We start from the raw sequence: 12,901 nt of genomic DNA on the forward strand, positions 1-12,901 counted from the left end.
CGTTACAGCTAACATCAACAGTTACTCTCATACTCTTTTGGGAACCCAATTACTATTATTCTGCAAAAATGGTGTTATCAAGGTCTTCTTAAGAAAGTTTACCTTGAAGTTTCACACCTGGATATCTGCATATTAAAAAAGGGTAAAGCAGTCATTCTCAGTTGAAGTGAAGCATGATGCTTTTTTCAAGTAGCTAGTGTAGTGTTCTAGTCAGCGTCCATCCTTCTGTCCATTGACAGAATTTTGCTGCTGGGGATGGACAAAAATTTTGCCCATATTGTCCTCTGTGACGGACAAAAATCGGCATGTAAAAATGCCATTGAACCAATTAGAGTCTACAAGCAAACTTTGCCCCTTAAAATACAGGAAATAGCATTTCAGAGGGTCTAGATTTTAAAACGTGCTCCCAAAGCACCCTAGGATTGTTGCACCTTCAGCGCTCAACAGGTTTTCCAAATTCAAAATCCTGGGGGCGAAAAAAAATTCAGGCTGGCTAGAACAGTGAGCTAGTGATAGTAGCATGCCTGAGGATGAACCTGTCAGTGTCAGTCTGTACACACTTGATGTCCTCCTCATGGCAGATGTAGACAAGGGCGCCAACTTACATTCTAGTTTCAGGCTGGCTAGAACACTGAACGAGTGATAGTAGCATGCCTGAGGATGAGCCTTTCAGTGTCAGTCTTTACACACTTGATGTCCGCCTCATGGCAGACATAGACAAGGGCGCCAACATATATCCAACTGCTCCTGGGAGACTAATTAGAAGTCATGGCCAGATCACCCCGAGACGGATCCGTCATCTTGGTGCTGACAAACGGGACTGGAGGAAGCTTACAGCCTGCAGCGCAGCCGACGGACGATGATAATGCAGCTTCAGTATGGCTCGTATATTCAGCCATGCACCCCTACCTACCTTGTCCCTTGACCTCCTTGTCGTTGGGTGGAAAACGTAGACATGAAGATGGAGAGTTGTCTCCAGGCCTGTCTGTATCTTACTACAGTCAGCCTTTCCTGCAGATTGAGGGATGTCCATTCTATCAGGGCTTGAAATACTTTTTTCTGTCTACCTGCACTTTTGACATTACCTGTACCAGACAAATGTTACCTGCACCATTCATATATACAACAAAAGTGGATAAAGCAACCTTTTGACAGACAGCCATCCGATTTTGGAAACGGTCAGATGTTTCAGACAGCAATCCGGCATCTTTCGTCAGTGACACTGTCTGAAACGTTTGACTGTTTCCAAAATCTTATTCTGTTGCTTGAGTAACTCCTTTTTGGCGTATCTTATTACCTGGATGTCTTTACCTTCATTGACATGAAAATATCATCGTTGATGCAATTTCTTTCAAATGATGAACAAGCCCAAAACTATACGTGTAATAACAAGTTAATTAGAAATTCTAATGAATACAAGTGCGTCTGAATGTTGAAACATTAACACCCCCGAAGTGATCAATGACGATGAAATGTTCCAAATTGCCGAATTCGAGGTGACCAGTCAAATAAAGCTGACCTCAAGGCGACATCTGAGCTCTGTCTGGTCTTGCTCATTAGCTTCCCGGTTTTCAATTAACGTAGTTCGATTTCGGCTTCCAAATGTATGAGGCCTTGAGCCGCGGGTCAGCAATCTCCCTCCCAGAATCAATAGAGGCTTTATGTTTCGGGATTATCGCAGATGGATTCATTGATTTTCGTTGGTGTCGTCCTTTTCTTGGCTTATTCAGACATATAAAAGTTACCCAGATGTTGTTATCCATAACCTTTTCCTGTAGCAAGCTGAATTAGTGTTGGGTCCCTTGACGCATAGTTTTAAGCTAGCTGCAAATTTGGCTTGTTTCACAAATTGCCGACCTATCTATGGCTACAAAATGGGATTCTGGAATGTAATAACCTATCCCAAACCATAAAAAGGTAGTCAATAATCTTTGAGCTATGCTGATAGAAAATTTACCAACCAAAGTAACGAACGAACAATTAAGAAACCAGACTAACCATTCAAGCAAGCATCTGTATCTGTATCTATATAGCCGGTATAACAGGCCTTCGGCGTAACACAGCAGCTTCGCAGGCACGCGGCACGGCAGCAGCAAACAATGATTCAAGCAAGCAAGCAAGGAACTAATAACACACTCACCAACCAACCAACCAACCAACCAACCAACCAACCAACCAACCAACCAACCAACCAACCAACCAACCAGCCATTCAACAACCAACCAACCAACCAACCAACCGACCAACCAAAACATTTAATAATTTCTTTTCTTATCAGCCTGTTACAAACTAAGCAACCAACCAACAACCAAAAATTTAGTCTTCACCATCAGTTCTGAGCTGTTCAAACTTACCACCAACAATTACTAGCTAAACTTCAATCCATCCATTATACAAACTTAATGTCAAAAACATAACCTTCTTCATTAAGGTAATAAGTATTCCGCCTCCCCTTTAGCGGAGTGTGAAAGTAACCCGAGCCCTGCGCGGTCCCAGTCCTGTCGTAAGGCCCCAGGTAGCAGGTGTGTCTCGGCAGGTTTTATGGACACAAAATTGATTTTCTCTGCCACAATTTGCAACAGTTCCAACCCTTCATAGCTGAACGCAGGCCTAGGGAATTGGTTTTGTGTGTGGCCAGATTTCTTAAGGGTCCTTTATGCTGAATGTCTTTTCTGAAACTGACTTGATTTTAGGGTAACAAATTAGGGGTGTTTTCCTCAAACAACCCCCAAGCTATAAAAGAAGGTCTGGGGAATTGGTTTTGTGTTTGGTTGAGATTTCTTGGGCGACATTATGTCGATTTTCTTGTTTAAAACTGACTTGATTTGGGGGTAACAGATTGCAGGTATTTTCCTTAAACAACTCCGCAAGGGATAAAAGCACGATTAGGGAATTGGTTTTGTGTATGGTTGAGATTTCCTAAGGTCCATTATGGTGACTATCTTGTCTAAAACTGACTTGATTTTAGAGTAACAAATTGGGCATTTTCCTTAAACTCCCAACGGATAAAAGCTGCTTTAGGGAATTGATTTCGTGTATGTCTGAGACTTCTAAAGTTATATTATGCCAACTTTCTTCCCAACTGAAACTGGCTTGATTTTGGGTAACAAATTAGGGGTGTTTTTCTGAAACAACTCCAAAGGGATAAAAGCTGGTCTGGGGAATTGGTTTTGTGTTTGGTTGAGATTTCTTGGGTGACATTATGCTGACTGTCTTGGCTGAAACTGACTTGGTTTTAGGGTAACAGATTAGGGGGATTTTCCTGAAACAACTCCTTAACCAACTCCCAAGGGGTAGAAAGATGTCTTAGAATTACTTCCAGGTATGTCTGAGATTTCTTAAGTTACATTATGCCAACTTTCTTCTCAACTGAACTGGCTGGATTTCGGTAGTAACCAATCGGGCTAATCAGGATAGAGGCAGGTCAGGGAAATTGAAATATTTGTGTGTGGTCATGGCAGAATTCTTAAAGGTCCATTATACTGACTATCATGTCGGAAACTGACTTGATTTTCGGGTAACAGATTTGAGGCATTTTCATTTCAACAATTCACAAGGGCCAAGCCTACACCATTTCTCCCTAATGTTATATCAAAAGCTATCTGGAACACAGGATGTCCAGCACGAAACACACACTTCTTTTTTTATTTATTTATTTATTCGTTCGGCTGTTTACAGACAGCCAGGGCTGCCCAACTAGCCATAGGCTATTGCCAAGGGCTAGCCCTGGGAGGGAACAATACATGTTACATATTAAATCATTGCAGTAAACATTGTCAATATAAAACCACTATCATTAACATAGCAAAATGGTTACAAATTTACAAGAACTTCTGCCATCCAAAATTTGATCTTGACCTTCGCATCAACAATACGCCCGTACATACCAAAACATCATCATAGTACAGTCATGATCACTGTCCGAGTGGTTCTGTAACAGTTCCAGATACGCATACAATGTACATGCATGCACACACTTCAAATGTGATATTGATTCAATTTTCAATAACAAATTAGCTTGCATTCCAACTATTTTACTCCTTTGACAAGATGTAGGGAATTGGTAATAGGTATCGTTTAGGCCCGAATTACGGGTCAGATTTCGAAAGGTGCAATTCCACCGCGTCTTAATTTTCGCCCTGCCAGTCTGTTCTCCTCGGTAAGTAACTCCATTTTTGGCAACACTGTTTATCATCATCTGGTGTATTTTGCCAGCCAGTAGGTACCCAAAGTATGAGTAATGAGGCTGTTTGACGTGGTCGAGGCACCTCCTCGAGCACGGGACCCCCGTTTTACGTCCCTCCCGGAAGACGATTTCGTGGAAAACTTCGTGAGGCTACAGCAATCCGGACGTCCTTGGTTGGTCCCCCATCCAAGCACTGTCCGGACCGTCGCGTTGCTTAACTTCCGAGATCGAGGGATCGGGTGTACCAACGCGCCACGCGTCAAGGCAGATTCAAACTAAGATTCAATCTTCTCAGGGTATAAACTCTTTAAACTTTAACCATGCACATACACATGTATCTCCAACGTGATTTTTCAGTATCAAATTATCTGTATTCCAACTACAGTACCGATTACGTTTATGGTCCGGTCCCACGCGGTTTACACGCGATTTAATCTCGATTAAAAGTCGTGCAAGTCGCGATTTGATCGCGATTGAATCGCGTGCGCTAATGAGCCGTAGCTATCTAATTAAAAATCTCGTGTCGTTTGTAAACGCGTTTACTCCAGGCACCCCGCCGACTCAAAACAAAAGGCTTTGTTCCAGCTGCCCCGCCCCTTGGTCGGGCATTTCACCCACGAAATATTTTGTTCGTTAATGAGCAGTGTTTACTTTTGTAAATTTGCATGATACTTGTAAGTCGTCAATTTCACGTATTTGTTGATAATTGGTGAATAATACAGGGGCTGGACAGCGCCGCGGGTGTCGGCAATATTGTCCGAGGACCGCTGACGCTTTTTAGCTAAGATCGTAAAAGAAGTTCACAGTCAGCAAATTAACATATCGACATTCTCTCCTGGTACCGATTGCTCAGACTGAGTTAAATTTCTATACTATATCTTGATTAGTAACTTTTCATTTTGCTGGTGTTGTGTTGTTGCTTTTTTATTTATCACGAAATGTGCATTTCTCGATAAATTTGAACAGGCGTGTACACGTTACTGCTCGTCATCCAACACCGTCCAAAGGGTACGGATTTGCAAAACATCGGAGGAAAATTGCCAACAGCGATCATGTTCACAACGCTGGGTATGGAAATTGTGATAAGAAAACAGTCTCCCGATAGATATTTTCTGATATAAAATAAATGTCAATGATGAATCCAGAAAGCAACCCGAACTACGCAAAAGAAAATAGTCTTCACGGCTAAGCTTTTTCGTAAGCCTCAAAGGGAAGACGATGATGTCAACCGTCGAAACAAGCGGGTTGTCGGCGAATATAGTCTCCTACTTACAGTTTTTGGCGGGTTATCTTCGTATAATTTTAGTGGAATTCGAAGGCCAGCAAAAAGAGATACAAGTTCGATTCGCCACATTTCCCCGTAAAATACGGCGTTACATTCCACCGAAAATTATGTGTATAAGCTGTACTGTACGTCACGGCAGAGAGTTGGGAAGAACTAGACGCGCGTGGGAAATGCAACTGGACGTGCGGTTACCATGGCGACAGCTCCGGCGGTAGCCCTCTGAAGTAGCGCCTGCCTGATTATGCGGCAAATCCAATCAACTTCCCTCCAATCACAGCCAGAAGCGGCGCTGACAAAGTGGTAACAACAAGAAGAAGCGTAGAACTAACTCGTTGTTGTGTTTTTTTTTAATCATTTATCACGAAATGTGCATTCTTTGATAAAATTTAACACGTTACTGCTCGGCCAGCGTCGTCCGCAAGGCATAGATAATTTTGCAAAACATCGGAGGGACTTTTCCGGCATCGATCATTCTCACATCGCTGAGTAAGAATTCTGTGAACAGTCTGTCGATAATCATTTCCAACTTGAAGAAGGTGGTATTTTTTTTACGGCATACTACAAAAGTCGTAACGGCAACCGAGCGGGTTGCCGGCAAAAATTGTCTCCTATTTACATTTTTAGGCGGGCTACTTTCGTCTAATTTTCGTGGAAGGTATATGATAAAATAATACAAGTTCGAATCTTTTGGACCCACAAAGGACTGACAGCATAAACACGATCGTCATCTAATATAAACGGAATTGCTGGGTTGAAGACTATACACTGACATGAATGGACTACTAGTATTTATACGCATAAATTGACCGTTTTGCATGTATTTAAATATGAATAAAGGATATTGTGTTTGGTCATAACTTAATATTTCTAGGAACGTTGATACTCCTTGGTTCGGCATCGGCAGCTAATTTTCTAGACTAGGAAAGTAGGATTCAGGTTTCCATCCGCCTGCTGATCGTCATGGTTACAAACTCGACAAACAAGACTTACCTGTTCCTGACGGAGCTCTTGGGTCGGAACACAGCCATCGTACGATCCTGGTCGTCGAGCAGTCGACATACAGCTGATCGTCATGGTTGCAACTCGACCAACAAGACCTACCTGTTCTGTTCCTGACCGCCTCGGACGTTCCTGGTCGTCGGGCAGTGGACCCACGCAACCATATTCAAGGGGCATACGTCTTGGTTCGACACAGACAATTGTTATTTTGCCGAAAATTTCTTCATCAGTTATTGGTTTTCTTGTTGAGTATGTGATCAAGTTTTTCTAACCTGTCATTGATTCAGTTAAAAGTTGCGTTAGCGTTACTAACATTACTTCTACTTCTAGTATTTTACGTTTCTAAAATGAACATGTTTTTAGTCAGTTTATCTACAACTGTTATGCGCTGTTCAAAGAGGTTCACTCTTTTACTAAAAGGGCCTATACGTTTACGGTTGTTTTTCAGCAACATATAGATATATAAATTTAGCTGGTCGGGATACTACGAAGAGGGATTTGACCAATGAAATAGGTAAACACGATATATCATTGCCTTTGGAACATGAAAGGTAAGTTTACTACCGATGTTATCGATCATCATTCGGCAGCTTCTACACCAGTCGGATCGTCATCATCTGTTCCGAATGTTGGAAAAACGGTAGGTTGTCCGTGAATATGAATATGTCCGTGTACAAACTTTAATTAATAAAGAAATTTTATACACTTAAACATTTAAAAACATTCTTAAGTCATTGGTCGTGGCTCCTTTAATATGAACAGGTTGGGAAATGAATTATAGAATTTGGAATACAGAATTTATAGATCATCCACCCCTGCGACATTGCCACAAAGTTTAAATATGACGTACGCTACCGCTGCGTGTGCAGTCTACGAAGTATTTTAATTAGTCTAGATCTGCTCTAGAAATTGTCAATAATACAAATAAAACAAAGTTAGATAAATCAAGTAGGTTGATAAAACCCCCTTGGATAAACCAAGAAAAAATAACCACATATTAAACACGGGGCTAGATCGGAGTAGAAAATAAACGCAGAATATTGCAACAGTCAACGTGGCCTTCTTCTGTGGGAACATACTTTCAAAGAAGCCGCTCCTTACCGTGCATGTGTCAATCAAATTGAGCAGCACGTGAGACCGGACCAGACCAAATTCTGGAGGTTTACAATGTAATTTTTCTACAAGTTTACCAGCACCGTAACAGTCACGTCAATCGTGTACTTACACACACTAAACAATCAAAACAGCTGTTGATTTTATCGCAACGATATAAGTTTCATATTTGCGCTCAAATAACCCAATCTTCCACAACCTGTCCCACGTTCTGGACCCCACACAAACCGTGTACACGTCTAAATGTAATATGATATGCTAGTAGTCGCGCCGTGGCGAACTTTAGGAAGGTTGGAATATTTATAAACAGGTCACGTTCCACCGGAGGCGGGGCGGCGCTTGAAGTTCGGATGTAGATACTTACATGTAGTATCTGCCGGTCGAAGCCTGTTTACTTGGTAGTGAGACCGCCAGGATTTTGTACGACTACACTGGTCGCACTGGACATTCCTTGTTGTTCATTCTGAAACTGAAAGACTAGTGTACTTACCTATCAGTTCGGAACATGATTAACTTGTCTTCACTTTCATCGATAGATAAGAAATGCAAACACAGACTATTGTAGCTATTTACAGTGGCAAGTATCGTGTAGTGTGGGCGAATTTGATATCGCTACACCAGCGTACAAATAATGCAACAACAGAAATAGGACACAAATAATTCAACATAGAGTCGGTAGGTTTTCTTCGGGTGGTCCTGACACTGGCCGCGGTAGCGGGCCGTCCTCGTCACGCATGGTCAGACAGAAGCAGAATTTACTCCATGTTTTCTGATTTAGAAAAACACATCTTGCCATTCTTGGCAAAAAAACAATTTATTTGATGTTTTCTTGTCATGTACGTATAAGATTCAAACTTGCACTACACAGTCGGTTCCTCAAAATTGTAGCAAATCTTCCGAGAAAGAACGTGGTAGGTTAGGTAGCGGCGCGGGTGCGAGGTCGAACCATACATTTTGTATCTTCGGAAGGATTTTTTCCGGTACGTGACCCTGGCGCTAGCCACGGCAGTGCCGAAAGATCGGGGTCCAGTAAAAGCATACTTTGCCATATATTCTGCTTAAGAAAAAGACACCTTTGTGGAAATTTATTTCTTATTCTTTAATTTTCACGTATCAAATTTAAACATGTGCGGAACAGTCGGTTCCTCAAAATTGCAGCAAATCTTCTAGAAATATCGTGGTTGGGAGCGGCGCGGGTGCGTTCTAGACTGCGAGGTTATGCGTTAGTTCAGAAACAAATTGGGAAATTGGGCGTGATACGTTCTCCGCCCTCCGCGCGGGGGTCTGCATATGAAAAGAAGCCGATTTCTGCCAAACCCCGAACTTTGGACGGCACGGGCGTGTCTAGAAAATGTTTATGAAAAGAAGAGGCGTGTCTGAAATCTATTCATTGATCGTCTAAACGCGGTTAGACGTGATTTCATGCATATCAGACGCGGGTACACGCATATCTAATCGCGTTTTACCCGAGAATTGCACGAGTTTTAATCGCGATTTACACGAGATGTAATCGCGACTTGCACGACTTTTGCACGCGATTAAATCGCGTTCAGACCGGACCATAAACGTAGTCGGTACTGTATTTTACTCGTTTCACAAGATGCAGGTCTTGGGAATCGGTATTGTTTAGGCCCGTAATACGAGTCAGATTTCGTAAGGTGCAATTCCACGGAGTCTTAATTTTCGCCCTGCCAATCTGTTCTCTTCCGTAACTAACTCCATTTTCGGCAACAAGTTAAGGCGGATTCAATCTTAGATTCAATCTTCTCTGAGTATGAAGTCTTAAAACTTTAACCATGCACATATCTCCAACATGATATTGATTTAATTTTCAGTATCAAATTAGCTTGTATTTCAACTATTTTACTCATTTGGCAAGATGCAGGGAATAGGTATTGTTTAGGCCCGTATTTTTTTTTTAGCCGTAATATGGGGTCAGATTTCGTAAGCTTCAATTCCACGGAGTCTTAATTTTCGCCCTGCCAGTCTGTTCTGCTCCCTAACTAACTCCATTTTCGGCAACAAGTTAAGGCAGATTCAATCTTAGATTCAATCTTCTCAGAGTATAAACTCTTTAAACTTTAACCATGTACATATCTCCAACATGATTTTTCCCTTGTATTCCAACTATTTTACTCGTTTGACAAGGTGCAGGTCTTGGTACGTAATTGGTATTGTTTAGGCCTGTATTACGGGTCAGGTTTCCTTCCACGGAGTCTTAATTTTCGCCCTGCCAGTCTGTTCTCTTGCGTAACTAACTCCATTTTCGGCAACAAGTTAAGGCGGATTCAATCTAAGATTCAATCTTCTCAGAGTATAAAGTCTTTAACCTTTAGCTGTACCTGTATGAGGTAGAAACAAATTACATGCCAAGAATGAGTAATTTGCCTGGTTTCCGTTCTGTTCTAGCTCAGAATCAGGTTCACCCCTTTGATTGCTTCTATGTGTCACCTGTCATTGAGAAACAATTGGCATTTGAATGCTTGGGGATGGAGCCAGACTTTTCTCTGTTGACGTGCTTGTTGGAGAAAACTGGCAGGGTTGAACAAGTCCACCTTCCCCATTGTCCAGGGCAATTGGAAGTGCTGATCGGGCAAGTGCATGTCCTAACCCACTTGTCTGATCGGGCAAGTACGATCCATGAGAGAGATTTTGATATTATAATACATGTACCTTTCTCAGTCATAGCATCAAGTATTGGTCAACACAGAAAAATAGAGCTAACAATAAAAAAATTCCATTGATGGAATTGAAAATTCTTTTTAATAGACAGATGTCACTTGTGAAAAAGTAAGTTCAGGCAAGTAAATTTACTATGTACTTGCCAGATAGGACAAGTGAATTTTAGAAAACTTGTCCAACCTATAGGAACTAGAATAGGATGGATCCCAGGCTAGAGAATAATCCTGGCCCTTGCTAATGTTGCCTGCTGCACGTACCACTGCGCACTGCGGCGTAGTACCCAGTAATCCTGCCCCTGATTCACAAGATTGGGTTTGGATCCCGGCCTAGCTGTTAATGTTACAGATGCAGGCTGCAGGCCAGGCCTTAAGGCCTATCATTGTGCCTTATTAACCTCTCCTTGTGTAGGAGGTTTGAACAAAGTATAGGAAAACCAATACCCTTTTCTTTCCATGAATAGAATCAAAGAAGAACCATGTACTTTTCTGAATAGCAGTACTAGTACCTAACTGCAGGGTTGGACAAGTTTTCTAAAATTCACTTGTCCTATTGGGCAAGAACATAAAGATATACTTGCCTGAACCAACTTTTCACTTGCCCAAAATTTAAATGACATTTTTCTATGTATTTTCAGTTCTGTCGATGGGATTCTTGTTATTGGCTCAATTTTTCTGTGTTGACCAATGCTTGATGCCATGACTGTGATAAGTAGGAAGCATATATCAAAATCTCACTCAATTGAAAAAAAAATCTCATTTAATCCTTCCCCTGATTCCCAAGATTGGGTTTGGATCCCAGCCTAGCTGTTAATGTTACAGATGCAGGCTACAGGCCAGGCCTTAAGGCCTGTCATTGTGTCTTATTAACCTCTCCTTGTGTAGGAGGTTTGAACAAAGTATAGGAAAACCAATACCCTTTTCTTTCCATGAATAGAATCAAAGAAGGACCATGTACTTTTCTAAATAGCAGTACCTGACTGCAGAAGAACTTTTGTATCTGGAACTGACTGTTAGGAGTTGGAATATGTTCAAGCTTGCTAGCAAGACACACCTGAATACCCTGTTTTTGAAATCAACAGAATGTAGGTTACCTGCAGATAAAGGAGAACTAGCATTAATGTGCTATTAAACTGTGTTACAAGAATGTGTAGTGGTCAAGATTTTATCATCTTCTTCCTGTGCTGCATGATGTCATTGTCACACTTGTTAATCATCTGTTTTCAGACTGAACCACTGGTTTGCGGGGGGTTTGTCCCAGCCCTGGTCGTTCCATGCCGTCAACCTCCTCCTCCATGCTGCCAACTGCGTACAACTGTCTCTTACAAATGTTTGTACCGGTCCTGTAGTTACCCAACATACACTTGTGTCATCTGTTTTCAGACTAAACCACTGGTCTGTGGGGGGAGTTGTTCCAGCTATGGTCGTTCCATGAACTGTTCTACGCTGCAATGATTTTGAGTACAACAGCCTTAAACACGTACATGTAATTACAATATGTTTTACACTTGTATATCATTTGTTTTCAGACTGAACCACTGGTTTGCGGGGGGTTTGTCCCAGCCATGGTCGTTCCACGCGGTCAACCTCCTCCTCCATGCTGCCATCTGCGTACAACTGCTGCACGTGTTCTCTGTAATCTTCGGCGGAGTTCGACGCGACGTCTCGGGAGAAAGGGTCTTCGCCGCTCCCCGGGCCAGTTTCCTCGCTGCCACACTGTTTGCTGTTCACCCTGTACATACGGAAAGTGTAAGTTCTGAAATGACTTGTTGAATGCCTGTCTTTTTGTTGAATGATGCCTCAATATGTTCATCATTATGCATAATATTCCATCAATGATTTTTTTTTAGTTCATCTTTTTTTTTTATATTGCTGCAATGAATACATGTAAAGAAAAGCAGTGGAGATGACCAACAGGGCTCTAAAGTGTGCCTATGGTCACTGGCCACCAAGATTTGGTTCAGGACAACTCCGTGCACACATGTGCTTTGGAATAATTTTGGGACGTTTTCTGCATCAAAGGGGAACAAAAAAAACCAAGAAAGTAATCACTCAGATCCAGACGCACTCTGATTACCAATGCACACAGTCTTGGAAAGGAACTTAAGTCTCACTCTGACACATCTACAACAAAGTCTAATTGTGTCCCAAGTGTCTTGAGGCAAAAATAAGGATTTGATTTGTTTTCCAAATCAAAAGAGAAAGACAGCAGAAAGAAATCATCCTGATCCAGATACACTCAGTTTACCAATGCAAACAGTCTTGGCAAAACAGCTATACTGATGAATATCTACATTAAAGTCTCATTGTGTCTTAAGTACCTTGAGGCAAAGATTTGATCAAAAGGGAAAAATACAGCAGGAAGAAATCACTCACTGCAGACGCACTGAGCTTACCAATGAACACAGTTTTGGCAAACAACTGATGCACAGTTAATCTACATCTAACTCCTAAGCTCATTGTATCCCAAGTATCTTGAGGCAAAGATTATGTATGTTTCATGTTTATAAACAATTATAAGTGGAAAAGACAATATAAAGGAATTATACAAATCCAGAGGCACTCAATTTACCAATGTACACAGCTTTTGCAAACAACTATAATGCACAGTTGATCTACAATGTCATGTATGTCTCATTG

General features: G+C 41.6%; 1 protein-coding gene across 1 annotated transcript in view; it reads left to right on the forward strand.

Annotated features, from left to right (window-relative positions):
• The window catches only part of LOC118428048 (protein O-mannosyl-transferase TMTC4-like), a 98,986-nt gene that overhangs the window by 43,909 nt on the left and 42,176 nt on the right, over positions 1-12,901 (forward strand). Inside the window, exon 3 of the mRNA XM_035838011.1 lies at positions 11,791-12,010. Within this exon, the coding sequence (XP_035693904.1) occupies positions 11,791-12,010 (220 nt within the window). The remainder of the gene's footprint in view (positions 1-11,790; positions 12,011-12,901) is intronic.

This window comes from Branchiostoma floridae, chromosome 12 (assembly GCF_000003815.2).
Source record: "Branchiostoma floridae strain S238N-H82 chromosome 12, Bfl_VNyyK, whole genome shotgun sequence".
Taxonomy (NCBI): domain Eukaryota; kingdom Metazoa; phylum Chordata; class Leptocardii; order Amphioxiformes; family Branchiostomatidae; genus Branchiostoma; species Branchiostoma floridae.